This window comes from Ostrea edulis, chromosome 1 (genome assembly GCF_947568905.1).
Source record: "Ostrea edulis chromosome 1, xbOstEdul1.1, whole genome shotgun sequence".
In the NCBI taxonomy this organism is placed as follows: domain Eukaryota; kingdom Metazoa; phylum Mollusca; class Bivalvia; order Ostreida; family Ostreidae; genus Ostrea; species Ostrea edulis.
This window is the reverse complement of record NC_079164.1, coordinates 17,492,887-17,514,812: the sequence shown is the minus strand read 5'-3', so window position 1 is coordinate 17,514,812 and position 21,926 is coordinate 17,492,887. Positions and strand designations below refer to the sequence as shown.

Genomic DNA, 21,926 nt, shown 5'->3' with positions numbered 1-21,926 from the left:
CACTATGAATCTTCACCGTAGTAGTAGGACAAACGGCAAAGTCAGTATGATATGGCGGCCATATTAGATAATTATACTTTTTCTTCCATTGTTATTATATAAAAAACCATTAATTAGATCAAAGGTCTCTAATCATCCAAGATATATACATGTACAATGGTCACGTCCATAGAGTCAAGTTACACGTCGCTATGTCTCTCCACATTGCCGTGTGAAGTTCGGGTGTTTCCGAGTGTCTCCACATTGCCGTGTGAAGTTCGGGTGTTTCCGAGTGTCTCCACATTGCCGTGTGAAGTTCGGGTGTTTCCGAGTGTCTCCACGCAAGAGTAAGATACATGTGTAATTATCTACAAATTTTTGCCCAGGATAATTTTAGTGGAATAAATAACCTTAAATTACACATGTAGCATGGGCGGATTTAGGATTTCATTTCAATTGATTAAAGGGGCGTGGAAAAAAATCTGAGAGACTGTTGGTCGATTTTAGGTCCCCAGTTCGCCCTCAGTGGCGGATTTAAGGGGAGGGGGGGGGCGCAGCCGGCGTGCCCCCCCCCCCCTAAAATTTTCAAATTTAGGAAAATCTTGGTATCTTGTTTAGAAAAATGTACTAAACAATAAAAGAAGCAATAATCTCTCCCACTCCCGGAGAAATAAATGACAAAATCTTTTAATTTTTTCCAAAAACCCTTAAAATTTGCATCATTTTACTAAATTCACTTCATTAAAAATGATAGAAAATTGTACAAATGACTTAAATAGGAGACATATTCCAAGTCCTATAAAATCTGTAAAATTCAGGACCGACAGACCCCCTGCCTCAAAAAGTGGCGCCCCTAACCGCAATTCCTGGATCCGCCCCTGGCCCTGGTGGGGGTCTAATTCATCTGATCACGGAAAACATGTGTACCGTACAAGTTTTTTTCTCTCTTTCAAATAGTAGTTTTAAAATTTTGTACTTTACATATAATTATATATAAGGACTACAAATTAAAATGCTAATACGTGGGCATTTTAAAAAGCGGGCTTAGGAATATATACGACGTTGTTGATATCCATTAGAGAGATTTAAAAACTAAAAAAAATCAATCAATCAAATCAACTCATTTATGTTGTTGTTGAAGGGGGGGGGGGGGTATTGAAACATGTTTGATACTGAATACATGGCTAACAACACATGCTTACATGCACTAATTATAAATTTGATATGTGTGTATTTTGGTGCAATTCATTCTTTAAAGATCCTTTGAGTAGGTTGAACCTCGGAAAAACTATATGTGAAAAAATTTCTAGATCCACGCAATTTATATTATCACGTGGCTGGCGTAAATATCATGTGACTTTAATTTAAAAATGGCTGCCCCCATAACACAAACCTTTATGGTTTGTTTACAAATATTATGTGCATTGTCGGGTATGCTATATCCGAGGAATTCAATGTCGCGAACCGTTTTCCAAAATATGGAAGGCATGTGGAATTTTAGAATTGACACATCTGAGAACAGATTTCAAGGATTCACCGATAAATGGTACTCAAGGCCGCTGAAAAAGGTTCACAGATTTATCAATGGCTATATAAGTATATCTAAAAAATCAAGTAACTTTGGATTTTTATTTGTTACTTTTAAATTTGATCAGTACATATGTTTGAACTGTATCCAGTATTCAGAATAGTGATTTGTACATTGTATGTATTGCACAGAGTGGACCTGTCATGCTGATGCCTGTGCCTGCTAGCTACAATGACATTACCCAGAGTAAGGAAATTCGGGATTTTGTGGGATGGGCATGGTATGAAAACGAATTTTACGTCCCCCCAGAGTTCACCACCAAGAGAATTGTGTTACGAATTGACAGTGCACATTACAATACTATCGTAGTAAGTTCATATCAATAATTTTTTTGTATCCCTTCTCCAAAGTTATGTAAATTATGAACTTTATTTTGAAGTGTTTCTTGGAAACATTTCAATTGGTATGTCACATGTAGTAATTGTACATTTCCATTACTTAAACTGTCAGCACATATTGCCATCATAATTATAATTAATCATTCCATTTTGCAATTTCAAAATCATACATGTATTATACTCAGTTAGTCTGTGTACAAATATTGATTTAATTTCTAATTACGTGTAAATTGCAGTGGGTAAATGGGCGAGAGATCATGCAACACTCAGGAGGGCATCTGCCATTTGAATCCGAATTGACAAATTATGATGTACATGGTCCAAACAGAGTGACCATTGCTATAAATAACACGCTGTCACCTACAACTCTACCACCAGGGACCATCGAATACAAAAACAACCCCCTCAAGTAAGTTCTGACAAAATTTTAAAAAAGCTTACTGTTGTTTAGAGATCTCGGTTCACACTGTTATTCTACTGTAATTTCTATGGGTCACATTTCTGTCAAATTACAGATCTATGAAAATATATTGATTAAATATTGTTTAACGTCCCTCTTGAGAATCTTTTACTCATATGGAGACATCACCATTGCCGGTGAAGGGCTGCAAGAAGGCCTATGCTCGGCGCTTACGGCCTTTTTGAGCAGGGAGGGATCTTTATCGTGCCACACCTGCTGTGACACAGTGCCCTTATTCACAAAATATCTTACGACTAATATTAAAATTTACGAACACTGTAATTCTTTTATTTTTCATTTCTTATAGATTTTCTTAATTAATATGAAAAGTACATCAATTATTTATTAGACTTAAATACATATTTATGACCTTGTGGTCGGTATTTGATTATCAGACAAAATAATATTTTTCACCTTTGTCGTAAGATGTTTTGTGAATAAGGGCCCAGGGCCTCTGTTTTTACGGTCTCATCCAAAGGACCACGCCATTTAGTCACTTCTTACGACAAGCAAGGGGTACTGAGGACCTATTCTATCCCGGATCCCCACAGGACTTTGAACATATAACTTTTACAATTTGCAAACTGGATTGCAATTTTGTGTATGAGGAGAGCTGCTTGTATACTGGTCAATTTCAGATCACACCAAGTCCATCCGGATGTAGTGTTACTTTTTGTTTGAACAAAACATTAAACCTTTAATGATCACTGATCTCTACAGAGTCGACAGACAACCTGTCTGAAATTGACGTGGTGACCATGAATTGATTACTGCTAGCTAAAATGTAAACTTTATAATATATTATATGTAGTGCTGCTAATAATTAAAAACAGTGAGAATGAGCGAGAGTGACTGTAAATGTGAACCAAGAATCTGTTCAGACAAAAAAAAATATCCATTATGTTAGATTGTGGGGCATTAGTTTTCACTAAATTTTGTATAAAGGACAAACACCACTTTGTATTAATTTGTCCTCATTATGAGGCATCATAAATATATCAAAAAGTATTATTAGCAAAAACCATCTGTTTTCAAATTTGTACAATTATTAAGTGTACATAATGTACACAGACTTTGTAATTGAGGGAAATATTTATATCTTGCACTTAAGTTGAGAGAAAACCTTGTTTAAAAGTTATTCTTCATTGTTTAAATTTGTACACCGTTATACAATTCCATTTTTATGTATTTATGTATACATATTGTAACTGATGTGATAAGACATAAGACTTATATTAAGCAATAAAGAGAGTATAGTATTAATTTTATACTAAACAGTTAAATCTAACAATGTCTAATGGTTATACATTAACATAACTAAGTTTGACATGCGAGGCAAGCAAATCCACAATTACTTCAATTTACAAAAAGTTATGTGACCAACTCATATAGAATGCACTTGTATGAATTTTGAAAATGAATGTTGATAAGTATATATAGTTTATTTTTAGGTATCCCAAAGGATATTTTGTCCAAAATCTTCAGATGGATTTTTTCAACTATGCTGGAATTCATAGATCTGTGAAAGTCTATACCACACCAAAAGTTTACATTGATGACATCACCATAGTTACTGATATACAGGGAACTAATGGTAAAAGAATCAATTGCACTAATGATCATTTCCTTCTCCAACATCACCATGATTTGCTATGATAACTGACGTATAACATGTATAATGAGAGTTTCATACATTGAGGGTTATTATCACTTCTTAGTGTATGAATTATGTTGTACATTTAAATAATGAATGATATTGGCTGAGGTTGTGAAAAGCAATCCTTATTGTATCTAAAGTTTGTTTTTTTAAAGAATATTGCCTAGATAATATATGGACTACAAATTATATAGGTTTATACCTAAGCTGGATCTAGCTGGCATTGATTTTTGAATTTTATTTTATTATTTTAATCCTCTTTGGTTTTAGGCATGGTTAGCTATACAGTGAAGCCCAGTTTGGCAACCATGGTTCAGTCTATACAAGTCAAAATCTTGGACAAGAATGGGGTTCTTGTTGGGCAGAGCAGTCAACAACAGGGGCAGATAATTGTGCACAATGCCAATCTCTGGTGGCCATACTCCATGGCGAAATCCGTTAACGACACAGCTTATTTGTATACTTTTCAGGCTAGTAGACTTACTTCTATTTACCTGTTTTTCTAAGTGCTTCTATTTACTTGTTTTTCTGGGTACTTCTATTTACCTGTTTTTCTGAGTACTTCTATTTACCTGTTTTTCTGAGTACTTCTATTTACCTGTTTTTCTGAGTACTTCTATTTACCTGTTTTTCTGGTTACTTCTATTTACCTGTTTTTCTGGGTAATTCTATTTACTTGTTTTTCTGGGTAATTCTATTTACCTGTTTTTCTGAGTACTTCTATTTACCTGTTTTTCTGGTACTTCTATTTACCTGTTTTTCTGAGTACTTCTATTTACCTGTTTTTCTGGGTAATTCTATTTACTTGTTTTTCTGGGTACTTCTATTTACCTGTTTTTCTGAGTACTTCTATTTACCTGTTTTTCTGGGTACTTCTATTTACCTGTTTTTCTGGGTACTTCTATTTACTTGTTTTTCTGGGTACTTCTATTTACTTGTTTTTCTGAGTACTTCTATTTACCTGTTTTTCTGGGTACTTCTATTTACTTGTTTTTCTGAGTACTTCTATTTACTTGTTTTTCTGGGTACTTCTATTTACCTGTTTTTCTGAAGAAAAAAATCTCATGAGATAATTCTTATTAGTCTTTAGTAAATCAATTAATCATTCTTCACTGTAGAAATATTGGAGTATACTCAACTAATTTCTTCAATTCTTCAGGAGTATTTATGAATTGAAGAAACTATTCAAGTATAGTCAACCGGCTTTGTGGATTCTATTTATTATACAATGTAATATGAATTCCCATTAAGCATGAGTATTGATGAAATGTGAGGCCGGAGACTTGAATTTGCTTGGCATTACTTGATTTTTATCCTTGTACAGGTGACCTTGACCTCAACATCCTCACAGATGGATCAGTACAGCCTTCCATTTGGTATCCGCACTGTATCCAACACCAACACTCAACTTCTCATCAACAGCAGATCATTCTACTGCCATGGGGTTGCCAAACATGAGGATTCTGATGTATGAAGCAGTGCTCTTTATACAGGCAGAATGAAATATCTCCATGTACATTGTTTTATTTAAGACAAATATCAGTGGATGAATGCTGGACTCCCCTTAGTTATGATTGTGCCGTATTACATGTGACAATTGTTTTTATCATGTACCTGGTTAAAGCATATTCATATGAGAATATTGTCATTTCAGAACTTACAAATAAAACTTGAATATTCCCTTTTCACTTTGAAAAGATATGAAATGTTAATTAAAATCTATATTTTGATTTAGATTAGAGGGAAAGGATTGGACTTTCCATTGATTGCTAAGGACTTTAACCTGCTGAAGTGGCTGGGGGCTAACTGTATCAGAACCTCTCACTACCCCTACGCTGAAGAGATTATGGACCAGGCTGATCAACAGGGCATTGTCGTTATTGATGAGAGTCCTGGTGTAGGGATTGAGTAAGTTAAGTGATATCACCTGTTTAAATGATTGCAACTTATCTTTTATGTCTTGTTGCATACTACCTTAAGATATTCAGAAATCAAATATTCAGGGATATATAGTTTCTGTCCGTGGCAAAAAACTTTAGCCTTGGTCATATCCTCTATATCATAAAAGTTAAAGCTTTCATATTTGGTATGTGTATTCCTTTTGAAAAAACCTTTCATTGACATCAAATTGTTAGAATTGATGACCTTAACATTGACCTTTGACCTGCTTTTAGAAAATTGGAATGTAAGCCATATCCTTCTAATCGTAAGAAGTACTATTTTTTTTATTTAGCATGTGCATTTTTCGTGAAAATACCTTTCCAACGATACCAGATTTGTTGACCTAGTGACATTGACCTTTGACCTAGTTTAACTTTAACCTTGGTCATATCTTTTACACCACAAGAGGTAGACCTTTCATATTTAGTATTTGTATTCCTTGTGACAAGACCTTCCTATTGACACCAAAGTCTTTGACCTGGTGACCTTTGACCTACTTTTGGAAAATTCGAATATAAGCCATATCTTTTCGTTTTTATATCAAGCTTATGCATTTTTTGCGAGAAGACCTTTCCAACGATACCAGATTTGTTGACCTGGCTTGTAATCTTGACATTGATCAATCATCTAGTCCCAATTTTTCAATCAAGAAAACTAGATTGTCTTGCAGTTCCATTTTGTTGTAATCTGGTGGCCACAAACACATCCTGTTTTCACTGTGCCTCACCCCTGACTCCAACACTTACTACATACATTTGAATATGAAGTACATGCAATGTCACTGTCATGCTAGTTAGAATTTGATAGGAATCATTCCTTGACATAATGTAATAAAGGAATTTCTAGTAATTTTTCAATGGAAGAGTTATATCTCTTACAATAGGAATATTGTACAGCAGTGAAAAATATTTTCCCTATATTGAATTATCTTGTTTTGTGATTAAAGAGCAGGTAACTTTGGTAATGAATCCTTGGCCCATCATTTGAAAGTCATGGATGAAATGATACAGCGTGACAAGAACCGTCCAGCTGTGGCCATCTGGTCAATAGCCAATGAGCCAAAGTCTGGACTTCCACAGGCAGAGTTTTATTTTAAGTAAGTATTCAAGTAATCTATTATGAATAAGTACAGTGAAACTTCTCCAAACCGGCCCCTCAGAAAACCGGTTTTCCTTTAATATCGGCCGATTTTCAAAGTCCCGACAGAAATCTTAACATTTCCTTACAAAGAAAGTCTTACAAAACCGGCCACCCTTGAAAACCGGACATCGGCCACTTTTTAAAGTACGTTTGTTAACAAACATGTGTAATTTACCCTTATCATACCGGGCCACTTTTTGAAGACATGCAAATTTTGGTCAGAGGGTGATCAAGATTGTGTGGGTGTGCTAATTGACTGACCCACTGGCCAGGTGGGAAGGAAATTATCCACAGGAGGTGTGAAAAACACTAATGGCCTCTTTAATTTCTATTGTTTACCTGTGCTGTCAAGGGTGTTAATTGACACTTAGCTAATCCAAGTCACCCTTTCAAATTCTGTACAAAATGTAAAAAACAGTTAGGAACATATTGAATGAATATAGTATCAAACATCATATTGTTGCACCATTATATCGTATGGATATAAGCAGTAGTTAATAAAGAAAACAAACCCATGACTGTTAATGATAATTATTAAAAGATAAACTAATTTTCTTGGTTTCCATAGACTTAAAATTCCTAAGAAATATTCAAATAACAATTTCATATTTACTACTGTACTTTTCAAAAACGTCAAAACAAATTTGTTAATGATATAAGTGATGCATGTAAACAGAGTTTTTATAGGTAAGAGGAATTCCAATATGCCTCAGTGTTTTCTTTGTGTATCAGAATCCTGTTCTAAATTTTCAGTTTAAAATTAAATGATTTCAGTGCAACTATTTCTTATTAATTACACATGTATAATTACCTGTAGGTACAAGCGGACTAATTTGATCTCCGCCAATAATTGATCATAGGTTACCAGAAGAAAGGGAACAGTACCTACTTTGTGAATATTGAGATAAAATGTCTCTAAATGCTAAATTCTCGGTTAACCGGCCACCTCTCTAAACCGGCCAGGTTTTTTTTCGGTCCGAGAGCCGGCCGGTTTAGAGAAGTTACATTGTATACAGTAATTTATTTTAAGTAGTATTCAAGTAATTTATTTTCATTAAGTATTCAAGTAATCTATTTTCAGTAAGTATTCAAGTAATTTATTTTAAGTAAGCGTTCAAGTAATTTATTTGCAGTAAGTATTCAAGTAATTTATTGTAAGTAAGTACTGTAGATTAATTATTCTACGTGAGTACTTATTATTGCAAAATGACTCATGGAGGTCAAGTCGCGAGAAAATGAATTCATGAGTGCTCTGTTAATCAAGTGTTTTTGCATGTATTTTAGCGATATAAAAATAAAAGCGAGAAATATTTTTTCAAGAGTGATGGTTCTCGCAAAATTGATCAATGATAAATTCCTTGCATAGATTTCGAAATTTACAGTATTCTAGTAATTTAATTTAAGTAAGTGTTCAAGTAAACATCCCATTACTGTAGTTTTGCTGTTTTCTACAAAAAACCTCAAACTTAAGACTTCATGTGTGTGCATTTCCATTTTTTTTAACAGGACGATTTTGCAGCATGTAAAGAGATCAGATCCAACTAGACTTGTAACTTTTGTTGCCAATGCCGACTACGCTGATGAGAAAGCAGTAAGATTTGAAATTATTTAAGCAGATTTAGTGTAAAATGTCTGGTACCACAGCACTTTAAATGTAATGTACACATGAATCATAGTTATCTCATAGAAACAGATGAAATAAGTGCTATAGCAGACTAATAGAATCCTTCATTAGTACGAGTGTGGGATAGAAAAATTTCACCGAGGGGACAAAATTCGGCAAAGCCTCATCCTAGACAGTGAATCTTGTTTCAGAGGTGGAATTTCCCTATCCTACACGAGTAAAAAATGAAGGATTATTTTTCTCATATTTTACCCATAGTTTAGAGCATAAATTGAAGAGCATAGGGAAAATTCAAAATGATCAAAATCCTCCTGTGAACGTTAATGCAAAAACTAATTAGATAGGCAGAAAGAGCATACCCGAAAATGGTTTACACTGTAAGTGTAAACCAAAAATCTAAAGTTTAAAGCTATATCAAATTGAAATTTAGAGAAAACAATCCAAAATATTTTACTTCACTATGTAATGTAAATCATAGAAAATATTTGACATTTACAATCTCACATGGCTGTCTCACATAGGCAAAAATGATCTCACACTGGTGATAATGTGAGAATAAATAATGTCATATGTAGTATTTAAGATCATAGAAGAATGCTGTTACATGTATGATGCACAGATTTGAATTCCCTTGTACATGTACAATGTATATCATTATCTATTGGGATGATCTGGTGATTATGTGTTTTATACTATCAATCGGTGGATCCAGCCTTTTTTATTCATTTCTTTCTCTTCGAATTGCTAGAGATTTTCTTTTCACTCAAAATAATGATACACTTGACATTTCAAAGTTGATTACTACTGGTAATATATCTACATATGACATTTTCCATCAATTATAACAACATTACTTGCAGTGTTGTTTTCAAGACATGGAATCTCGTATGCTCAGTAATCCTGAAGACTGCATACATTCAGTTCATCATCTGTGTGATTTAATGTACGATCTTGTGTAAATTTTGTTTTAGGCTCAGTACAATGATATTCTGTGTATTAACCGTTACTAAGCCTGGTATTCTGTTTTAGGCTCAGTACAATATTTTGTGTATTAACCGTTACTACATCTGGTATTCTGTTTTAGGCTCAGTACAATGATATTCTGTGTATTAACCGTTACTACGCTTGGTATTCTGTTTTAGGCTCAGTACAATGATATTCTGTGTATTAACCATTACTACGCCTGGTATTCTGTTTTAGGTTCAGTACAATGATATTTTGTGTATTAACCGTTACTACGCCTGGTATTCTGTTTTAGGTTCAGTACAATGATATTCTGTGTATTAACCGTTACTACGCTTGGTATTCTGTTTTAGGTTCAGTACAATGATATTTTGTGTATTAACCGTTTCTAAGCCTGGTATTCTGTTTTAGGCTCAGTACAATATTTTGTGTATTAACCGTTACTACATCTGGTATTCTGTTTTAGGCTCAGTACAATGATATTCTGTGTATTAACCGTTACTACGCTTGGTATTCTGTTTTAGGCTCAGTACAATGATATTCTGTGTATTAACCATTACTACGCCTGGTATTCTGTTTTAGGTTCAGGACAATGATATTTTGTGTATTAACCGTTTCTAAGCCTGGTATTCTGTTTTAGGCTCAGTACAATGATATTCTGTGTATTAACCGTTACTACGCCTGGTATTTTGTTTTAGGTTCAGTACAATGATATTCTGTGTATTAACCGTTACTACGCCTGGTATTTTGTTTTAGGTTCAGTACAATGATATTTTGTGTATTAACCATTATTACCCCTGGTATTCTGTTTTAGGCTCAGTACAATGATATTCTGTGTATTAACCGTTACTACGCCTGGTATTTTGTTTTAGGCTCAGTACAATATTTTGTGTATTAACCGTTACTAAGCCTGGTATTCTGTTTTAGGCTCAGTACAATGATATTCTGTGTATTAACCGTTACTACGCTTGGTATTCTGTTTTAGGTTCAGTACAATGATATTCTGTGTATTAACCGTTACTACGCCTGGTATTCTGTTTTAGGTTCAGTACAATGATATTTTGTGTATTAACCGTTACTACATCTGGTATTCTGTTTTAGGCTCAGTACAATGATATTCTGTGTATTAACCGTTACTTCGCCTGGTATTCGGACTGCTCTCACACAGAGCTGATTAATCTACAACTGACCAATGATCTCAAAGCTTTCCACACCAAATTCAACAAACCAATCATCGTTACCGAGTATGGAGCAGACACAATACCAGGATTGCACCGGGTTAGTCGTACTTGTAATGATAATTGATGTTGCCAGTTATCATAGTAAGATACTGACTGCTTAATCAAAATACAAAATATTGCTTACATAATACCGTGTATCATGCAGAAACTTATTAGTGTTAGTTACATATATCTGGTTTATATTTTTATGTTTTAGGACCCATCATTTGTGTTTACAGAAGAATTTCAGGTGGAGTTTCTACAGGAGTATCATAAAGTTTTTGATGTTTTGAAACAGCAGTTCCTGGTAGGAGAGATGGTTTGGAACTTTGCTGATTTCATGACAATTCAACGTGAGTAGTTAATGTCTCATTGAATCCCTAATTATCCCCTCACAATTCATTGTGAGAGGAGAAATACATGGAGCTACAGGACCGTTCGTGTATGGGCGAGTACAAATGTGTGCGGTGTGTTCATAACACCGAACTTGTAGACACTCTACAGGCCACCATTTTTTGCTTGATTGATTTCATACTTCACATGTAGCTTTGTGATCAAGGGAGGAAGGAACCTATTGATGTTTGGTTCATTAATAGGTCAAGGTCCCTATGGGATTTCATAGAAAAAACATTTAGACTTACTACAGGCCACATTTTTTGCTCGATTTATTTCATAGGTCACGTGTAGCTTTTTTATCAAGAGAGGATTTTGGGTCAAAATATCAAAGGTAAATGTTACTACGAGACTTCATAGATAAAGTTTGTAGACACTCTACCAGCCATACTTTTTGCTTGATTTCATACTGTACATGAAGCTGTTATCAAAAGAGTAAGAACCCAACTGATTTTGGGCTCAAAAGGTCAAAGTCCCTACAGGACTTCACAGATAAGAGGTCCATGGGCCACATCGCTCAATTGAATCACTGTCGCCCATATCTGAAGACTTTCCATAATGCATGTAAAACCTTAGTCCCTATTGTGGCCCCAACCTACCCCTGGAGGCCATGATTTTTACAAACTTGAATCTGCACTATGTCAGAAAGCCAGGCTGCCTTCATGTAAATGTCAATTTCTTTGGCCCAATGGTTCTTGAGAAGATTTTTAAAGATTGTCCCTATACATTGTACATTATCATTATATGAAGCATAAAATACTAAAAAACAAAATTAAAAAAACAGGATTTTTTTTTAGAATAAAAAAGTTGAGGTGTATTAAATATGATACACGTAAATTCTAAGTACATGTGTATCTGGTTTTAGTAAGGACAAATCAATGTTCCCGATTTTATTTTTTATTTTTTGTTAAAAGATTTATTTAATATGCCGGTATGTAATGCCAGAAAGCTGACGATAATCAAGCCCTAATAATTTTTTGCCGACGAATAAAATAACTATTGTACAGGTAGATAGCCCTAACAGGTAAACAACGGTACTTCACACTGCGGCGGTGTAACTCTGCCCCGCGATGAAATCCCTCGGTGGGATAGCGCGGGAAGGATTAACATACCGCGGGGGGAGCGCAGTCTAATACGGGATCCGCGCTGGCGGTACTGTACATTTGTATGTAAGACTTTGATCCCCTATTGTGGCCCCAACCTACCCCCGGAGACTATGATTTGAACAATCTTGAATATGCACTATGTCAGGAAGCTTTCATGTAAATCTCAACTCTTCTGGCTCGGTGGTTCTTGAGAAGAAGATTTTAAAAGATTTCCCCCATTATATTTCTATTTAAAGTAATTCCACCCTCCTGTGATGTCATCAGATTTTGCAAAATCAATGATTTATATAGATTTATGCATAATAGGAACATAAATTTTGTAGTCTTTTCTGATAGGTATTGTAAAAAATCTTGTTAGGATAAACTATTTCAAAAGTCTTAAGTTATAGATGAATAATGAATGATACGTTTTAAAATATTGAATCCAAGGGCAATAACTCTGTTTTTAATGATTTCTTTATCAAGTCTATTATGCGATAGATTTCCTTTATTTTCTACAGACATTCTGTATGTTTTTGTGAAGATTCAGTTTCATGAAATTGTTATGAATGCTATTATATCATCATAACCAGTTGGTATGAAATTTTGATAGCGCTGTTTAAGGAAAATTGCTATTTTCTGACGGTGATATATGATTCTGTTGATGTACGTCTCAAATCTTAAAAAGTGTGATGACCTATGTATTTTATTTGATAATTTGTTAGTTTTAACTCTAATGAATGAAAATAAATACACTTTTCAAACTTGTATCAGTTAAAACCGCGAGTATGGAGTTACCTTAAAACTTTGATCCCCTATTGTGACCCCAACCTACCCCCAGCCATGATTTGAACAAACTTGAATCTGCACTATGTTAGGAAGCTTTCTTGTAAATCTCAGCTCTTCTGGCTCAGTGGTTCTTGAGAAGAAGATTTTTAATTTACCCTAATTTTGCATTTTTGTGATTATCTCCCCTTTGAAGGGGACATGACCCTTCAATTGAACAAACTTGAAATCTCTTCACCCAAGGATACTTTGCTTGAAATTGACCCAGTGGTTCTGGAGAAAAAGATGAAAATGTGAAAAGTTTACAACAATGACGTCGCCGACCAGACAACGGAAAAACTTTGATCAGAAAGGCTCACTTGAGACTAAAAAGCTTGTAAGCACTCATTGCTTGGAGATATGCCCTGCTTTGTGGAGCTCCTGTTCGGTTTAGTAAGGAGTCAAATGTTTATAAATATGTCCTCCCCCAATGTTGATATTATGTGTAGTTGATCATTATCCCCCAAAATTACAGCTAATATTTGAATATTGATAGCTCTGCATCTGTTACCTTCATTCTAAATTTCAGAGATAATTCGTGTGGTGGGAAACAAGAAAGGTTTATTCACCCGTCAGAGACAACCAAAGATGTCTGCACACATGATTCGGTCTCGATATAATAACCTGATGCACAAAAACACCACTCAGCATGGCGGATCCCACCCCTCATACAGCACTGCTCATCCAATACCAGTTGTCTTCCCTTTAGGGTGAACAGAATTATTCTAAGTGAGGATTAGACATAGATATCTATATTGTGACAATACATTAAGCATCACCTACATTGTATGAAACACTCTAAAAGTGACAAATGTATACGTGAAACATAGTTTCAAAGAAGCCGGGGCACTTAAGGTGGCTCCTTACACCAAAGTTATATATAATAATGGTAAGTTAAAACACTTTGTATGATTTCACCATCGAAAGAGTGTTGCAAGCTCTCAATAAATTTAAGGTGCTTTGTTAGCAAATAAGAGATTTGATGCATGATATGAATATCTAATATAACATGCCTAAAAGACTCAGATAGATGTTTTAATTTCTTAGATAAAAACGAAAATATATATTGGACAAATGTATTTTAAAAAGAAATTGAAATAAATTGACAAAAATTCAGACTTTTTTTTCAAACCAAGTCCAGTTGGAATTACACATATAAAAAAGTAGTCATGGAGAACAAAGTAATCCGAAAACTACATTCCCTTGATGCAGATAGATAAATGAATTCATAAAGGAAGCTAATTTCTTCCATAAAAAGTGCATTAAATTAGCAACAACATGATTATATTTCATATGTTTATTCTATCAATTTTGATCAGGATCAGTACCTTTTTCACAGGATTGGTTCAGTCTAATAAAAAAAAAGAGATATTTATGAAATTTGGTAATTTCATTTCAATTTCTTTTAAAAGAGATATTTGTCTAATCTATTTTTTTCCCAATTGATATATTTCTTGAAGATTTAAGTTTTAGATTTAAAAATACTAACAAAAAAAACAACTTTATAAATTTCATTAAAACATTTACATGAGTCTTAGCCTCAGGTTTTGTTAGATATTTATACCCCCGCAACAAGTTGTGGGGGGGTATACTGGAATCGGGTTGTCTATCTGTCTGTCCGTCCGTCTGTAGACGCAATGGTTTCCGGGCTCTAAAGCATTATCCTTTCCATCTACCGTCACTATATCATAAATATGGACTACCCATGGAATGAAGATGTTCCCTATCGATTTTGGGGTCAAAAGGTCAAAGGTCAAGCGCACTGGACATCGAAGTAGCAATATGGTTTCCGGGCTCTAATGCATTATCCTTTCCACCTACAGTCACCATATCATACATATGGACTACCCATGGGATGAAGATGTTCCCTATCGATTTTAGGGTCAAAAGGTCAAAGGTCACGCGCACTGGACATCGAAGTAGAAATATGGTTTCCGGGCTCTAAAGTGTTATCCTTTCCACCTACAGTCACCATATCATACATATGGACTACCCATGGGATGAAGATGTTCCCTATCGATTTTGGGGTCAAAAGGTCAAAGGTCAAGCACACTGGACATCGAAGAAGCAATATGGTTTCCGGACTCTAAAGCGTTATCCTTTCCACCTACAGTCACCATATCATACATATGGACTACCCATGGGATGAAGATGTTCCCTATCGATTTTGGGGTCAAAAGGTCAAAGGTCATGCTCACTGGACACCGAAGTAGCAATATGGTTCGGTTTGTCATGCCATTTGTTTTTTACACTCAGAAAAGAGGTAGTTTATACCTATTACCAACACCCTTTGGGAGATTGGGGTAAGCGGGGGGTATTCTTAGTGAGCATTGCTCACAGTACCTCTTCTTATACCATGAATAAAATCAATGCGAAGTTTGGATTTTAAAATATATTATTTGCAAACAAAACAACTTTTTCATCATTCCAGAAGAATCATAAAAAAAAATTAACATGAAATAGTTCAGAGCTTGTATCACTCTTTTGAGGGTGAAATCATGCTTCATACGAGGTGCTTAAAGGAGCCATTTTAGTGTGATGAACTACCTTGAGCATCTGCAAATCAGGACACTTACTTAGAATATATCTGTGTGTGTGTGTGTATATATATATATATATATAACACAGAAGTAGAAAAGGCAAGAAGGAAGAAACACAACTGAACGATTGTTAAATGATAGTGTGAATGATTGATACTATGTGTACATGAATATGTTTTGAACATTCGCCATTGAATTCCAAATCATGACCTCTCGCACAACGTGTTCGCAATACATCGACGTAAATGTGCCAAATTAATAAAGTTTTTTTGCTGAATGTATTTAATGTTTTATATTAACAGCATCAGATTATAATACCTATGATACATGTACATTGTATTTATAATCATGATTATTCTGTATGCATTTATACAGCACTGTGTGATGGTATCTGGGTTTGAACCGATATCAAACGTCATGAAAGCCTATCACCTGCGTTACTCAGCTATTTTAACCCTCCAATCATTTACAAGAACACTTCGTCAGATACCGACAGTTAATTTCGTCTTTTCCTCATCAGCTGGGGATGTTAACAATGACGAACACAGCACGAATATCTGAGTATGATTTTGATTTTCATGCAACACTTTGATATTTTCACGAAAGACACGATGGCTATTTATCAATATTATAATGTGACACTAAAGTTCACTGATAAGCAACATTTGTCATTTTTCTGAGGCTACCAACAAAAAACAAAAACCAACAAAAACCGTTATAGCAGTAGAAAGTTTTCATCACAAGTGTTCTCGAAAATATATAGTCCTTTTCCGCAATGTTTATTAATATATAGTCCTTTTCCGCAATGTTTATTAATATATAGTCCTTTTCCGCAATGTTTATTAAATATATAGTCCTTTTCCGCAATGTTTATTAATATATATAGTCCTTTTCCGCAATGTTTATTAATATGTAGTCCTTTTCTGCAATGTTTATTAATATATAGTCCTTTTCCGCAATGTTTATTAATATATAGTCCTTTTCCGCAATGTTTATTAAATATATAGTCCTTTTCCGCAATGTTTATTAATATATAGTCCTTTTCCGCAATGTTTATTAATATATAGTCCTTTTCCGCAATGTTTATTAAATATATAGTCCTTTTCCGCAATGTTTATTAATATATATAGTCCTTTTCCGCAATGTTTATTAATATATAGTCCTTTTCCGCAATGTTTATTAATATATAGTCCTTTTCTGCAATGTTTATTAATATATAGTCCTTTTCCGCAATGTTTATTAAATATATAGTCCTTTTCCGCAATGTTTATTAATATATAGTCCTTTTCCGCAATGTTTATTAATATATAGTCCTTTTCCGCAATGTTTATTAAATATATAGTCCTTTTCCGCAATGTTTATTAATAACAGTAATGGTTACAGCATTATGTTATGTGCAAACATCATTATGTTATGATAAACTTTCAAGTGATTGAGATTGATACAGATGCAAAATGGCGCACTCAAATCCAAACCGTGTGTTTTCAGAATTATTAAATGAAATTGGACTGAATTGTGCCATTTTAAAATTTGTTGTCGTTTCGTTATTTCGAGGCAAAATACGACATAATGACAATTAGCAATTGTATCAAGTAAATAACATGAAATAAACGCAGAGAAATCATTTGCCAATTGCATACTGATAGAATGAAATACACAAAGAGCACTGTGTATACACAACCCATTCAATTCTTGCAAAATACAGTGCATACACATAAGTAATGCACATAGCTTGCTCGCATAGAAAACAGGTGCCTGTGACTGGACTCGTGCCAAGCAGGATGTCTTGAATTGGGAAATATCGAAGTCTGATATTTTCCCTTATTGAATGTTTGACTGCCTAAGGTTTTTTGCAGTTTCTGATTATGCATGTACATGCACACAGCATATCTATTTGGATAAATTGCATGCACAATTAAAAAGTTTATAGATAATTATATACAAACAAGAATAATAATTGATAGCATACATTTTGGGGGTGAAAATACGGGTATGACATGCACAATCCAAATTAGACATTTGATTACACAAAAATATATATAAAAGGGAATATAGTGCAGCTTTCAAAATTTGGTCTCTTCAGGATTCACTATTATTTACCGTCACTTTGCATGTATATGAATGTGTGAGAGAGACATAGAGTCCTATTTCGATGTATAAAGGAAAGAAAATTGATCAATAAGTGTCAGCTTACAAGCATACATGAATTTCAACTATTTTGTATTTACAATATAGTGGAAACTTGCAAGAGTGACATCGGTGCTCATATTAAAAATTAAAGAAAAATATTAGTTTAGGTTTGGACATGTTCAATTGTAAAGTACTAAAAGTCTATCAAATTACAGGAAACTCATATCTTGATATTTCAAGAGATATACAGGCACGTAGCATTGTTTTTGTTCCCCGCCGCAACGCGGAAGGGGACATAGAAATACCGGTGTCTGTGCGTCCGTCCGTCCCACTTGACTTTGTGAACGCAACTCCTTTGAAACCGCTCAACGGATTTCGTTCAAATTTTGTAGGATTGTTAGTCACCATATATCCCTGTGAGATCGAAATAAAGGACACCACAGAGTCGTCCACTTCTGCTTCATACTTAGATATTTTATTGAAAGTAGTCATTAACGGCAAACTGACAACTCAACTGTATGACAAACGGGATGATTTCAGCTTCTCCATCGTCAACTTCCCATATTTGTGTAGCAATATTCCATTATCACCTGCATATGGTGTTTATATATCTCAACTGATTCGATATGAAAGAGCTTGTTCTGGATATAGTCAGTTTTTAAATGGAGGTAAGCTACTGACAAACAAGTTGATGGTACAGGGATTTCAACAGTCTCGATTGAAATCAGCATTTCGCAAATTCTATGATCGTTATAACAATCTAGTTCGTCAATACAACCTCGCATTGGGTCAAATGCTGTCTGACGTGTTTCATACCGATTGTTAAGCCGTTCTTGGCACACTGATTTTGACTGCGGATAACTCCGTTTACCTGATCAGGATATGGGGCTCACGGCGGGTGTGACCGGTCAACAGGGGATGCTTACTCCTCCTAGGCACCTGATCCCACCTCTGGTGTGTCCAGGGGTCCGTGTTTGCCCAACTATCTATTTTGTATTGCTTATAGGAGTTATGAGATTGATCGCTGTTCGTTATCTTCACCTTGCATGTAGTTGATCGTAGTGCACCGCCATTTTGATTCGACAAATTTTAAAGAGTAGGGGTTATGGGACTTTGTTGAATTTGTACATTTTACACTATAGGAATACTATTGGCATTGTGGCAGCGAAACGTCATCCCTTTCTCCGAAGATCGAACTATTCTCCAAATTCAAGCGATTGAGTAAAACACTTGTCAAAGCGAAAGTGCATATAAACAACACAGTTTATCAGGAACTGCGCAAGTCGAAAGCCTGTTTGAACCAAAGTAATCATCTGTAACTTTGATCAATGTTAAACAGTCGTAATGACTACAACACGTGCCCCGAAACAGTGGCCATTAACGAAAAGTGAAACTATTACTTCGTTTGAGACATGGCGTCAAAATCTTCAATATACCCTCTCCTTCGACACAAACGTTGCACCGTTCCTTGTCGAGGGTTCCACCTGGTTAAAGAAGACGCTCACCACTCCCTTAATAGGATTTCAGAATGATTGCCAGGATGTAGCTGAGAATACCAGGCGCACGGCAGCGCAGAAGGTAACACATCTCGAGTTGATGCTAGGCCAGATAGCCAAAAACTCTACCTCAGTTTATTCCATATGGCAGTCAATATGACAACATTATGGGTTCCAGTCCACAGGAAGTCACTTCCTTGACTTTGACAATATTTGGAGGCAGGCGAGAGGCCAGAGGACCTATATCAACGCCTTAAGAGTTTCATAAAAGACAATCTTCTTACACCAACTGGAAACATCAGCGACCATGGTGAAAGCCCTGATGCAGAGGAGGAACTTACCCCAACACTTGAGAATCTTAGGATACTCGCCTGGCTCAGAATCGTCATTAAGGATCTTCTGCTATGGGACAGAGTTACGTTAAAAAACATTGGCCTCCATTAAACCAGAAATCTCACAAGCTCTTGACAGCTTACCTGATGAAATACATGCATCTCATGAGTCCAAAGTCCTGCGAACTGCCTTATTTAAACAAATTAAAACTCCAAATATGAAATCTCATACTGTAACGCTAAAACGCGAGTGCCCATTATGTAAACAAGCAGGACGGGTCAGAGTCAACGACTTCCTAGGTACTGTAAATATCTACCAGAGGGAGACAAACGTTTTATGAACAAGTCCAGGCGACTAGTTCAAGTGGAGGACTCGGATACTGAAGAGTCCTCAGTTGACATTTGTGATCCTTCCTCTGTAGAAGATGAGGACCCACCATCATTTATCCCATCAACCCGCCGTGTTAGCACTACCAAGTCTGCTCAAAATAAAGTGTTTTATGAGCACCACCCTGTGTATTTGCCTATTGATTCTTGAGCAAACATTAGCATGAGTAGGACCAGATTTGCAGAACTGATTGGAGCGCCTATCAAAAGGACATCGCAAAATACCCTTCAAGCCGATGGAATGACACCTCTTGACTGTGTTGGGCCTGGTGACCTACATGTATATTGTAGAGGGCAAACAGTGGAGGAACTATTCAACAATTGGGAATGCGTGCTTGAGTCACTTGCACGGAGCGGACTTCATCTGTCTCTCACCAAAACCATGATATGCTCCCGTTCAACCACAATATTTGGATGGACTTGGACAGAAGGGAAGATATCTGCCAGCATACACAATGTGTCCACTTTATCTTCATACAGTGAAAGGCCTTAGATCATTTCTTGGTGCATATACAATTCTTGGACGGGTGATTCCAAGCTGTTCTGATATACTTACTCCATCGGAAAACTCAATTGGAGAAATGCAGTCCAACGACAAAGTACACTGGACTGATGAGCTGCGTCAACATTTCAAGAACAGTCAAGAAAAGCTGTCATTAAACAAAACGATTATCTTACCCATTCCATCTGATGAACTGTGAATTGTTACGGATGGTTCCGTTTGCAAACGAGGCGTAGGAGCTACTATGTATGCCATGCGTGAAGGACAACTTAATCTTGCAGTTGTTTTTAGTGCTAAATGAAGAAAACATCAAGTAACATGGCTTCCGCGTGAAATTGAAGCATTATGTATCGCAGCAGCAATTAATCACTTTAGTCCTTATATAATTCAGTCAGGAAAACAGACTCGCGTACTTACTGATAGTAAACCATGCGTGGAAGCTTTTGAAAAACTTCGTCGAGGGGAGTTATCAAGTCCAAGAGTCACACTCGTTTTGTCCGTAGCTAGTCGGTACCGAACTTCTATTCAACACCTTACTGGTTTAGATAATGTACCCTCTGATTTCGCAAGTCAGAATGTTCCAAACTACGATGACAGATATGCAGTTTCAATGCTCAAACAGAAGACTCTGTTGTAAGGTCAGTGTGCTTACTAGATGTGCTAGATAGCAAAGTCAGTCTACCTTTTACAATGCGCTCTGCTTGTGTGTCCATCCAGTCAGAGTGTCCTGACTTGCGAAGAATTCATGCACACCTCAAACAAGGAACTCGTCCATCCCTGAAGCTAACTGTGAAGCGTTACCTTAGTGTGTGAAACATGTCATGTATGTGCTTCCATGAAAATAATTCCCAGATCAGCTTGCAGACCAACTGAAACATTTGGTATAATGTTTGCTGCAGATGTACTTAAGCGAAACTGCCAACTCATCCTTCTGCTAAGATAATGTGTGACATCATATACCGTTGCCTGTCTCATATCTTATGAGAAACGAGATACCTTACGGGAAGCTATTCTCCGTCTGGCTCTTGAGTTACGACCTCTTGATGGGCCCCAGCTGTTATTCGTGTAGATCTTGCACCTGGATTTACAAGGCTTCGTGAGGTTGACACCCTTATAAAGTACCGAATCACCATAGAAATCGGTCCGGTAAAAAATAAGAACAAAAACCCAGAAGCTGAAAAGGCCAAAGGAGAGTTGGAGGAAGAAATACTTCGACAGAAACCAAGTGGAGGTCCTGTGACTGATCTGAAACTGACCATAGCAGTTGCAAGACTTAACTCTCGGATCCAGTTCACTGGACTCTCAGCTCGTGAACTGTGGATTTAG

The 21,926-nt window shown here is 35.7% G+C and overlaps 1 protein-coding gene across 1 annotated transcript; it reads left to right on the top strand.

Annotated features, from left to right (window-relative positions):
* Nucleotides 1-1,340: 1,340 nt before the first annotated feature.
* On the top strand, nucleotides 1,341-16,034 carry LOC125662619 (beta-glucuronidase-like). Its single transcript, XM_048894900.2, has 12 exons — nucleotides 1,341-1,547; nucleotides 1,699-1,875; nucleotides 2,142-2,314; nucleotides 3,817-3,959; nucleotides 4,293-4,492; nucleotides 5,347-5,490; nucleotides 5,758-5,930; nucleotides 6,910-7,059; nucleotides 8,610-8,694; nucleotides 10,792-10,968; nucleotides 11,128-11,263; nucleotides 13,743-16,034. Exons 1-12 carry the CDS (start codon nucleotides 1,350-1,352, stop codon nucleotides 13,925-13,927), a joined length of 1,941 nt encoding a protein of 646 aa, XP_048750857.2. The 5' UTR covers nucleotides 1,341-1,349; the 3' UTR covers nucleotides 13,928-16,034.
* Nucleotides 16,035-21,926: the final 5,892 nt, after the last annotated feature.

Excerpts from the sequence above, each read along its gene's own strand:
- LOC125662619 (XM_048894900.2), top strand. The coding sequence starts at position 1,350 with ATGGCTGCCCCCATAACACAAACCTTTATGGTTTGTTTACAAATATTA. Across the intron at positions 5,931-6,909 it reads AGTCCTGGTGTAGGGATTGA|AGCAGGTAACTTTGGTAATG; the intron begins GTAAGTTAAGTG and ends TTGTGATTAAAG. Across the intron at positions 8,695-10,791 it reads ACTACGCTGATGAGAAAGCA|GCTCAGTACAATGATATTCT; the intron begins GTAAGATTTGAA and ends ATTCTGTTTTAG.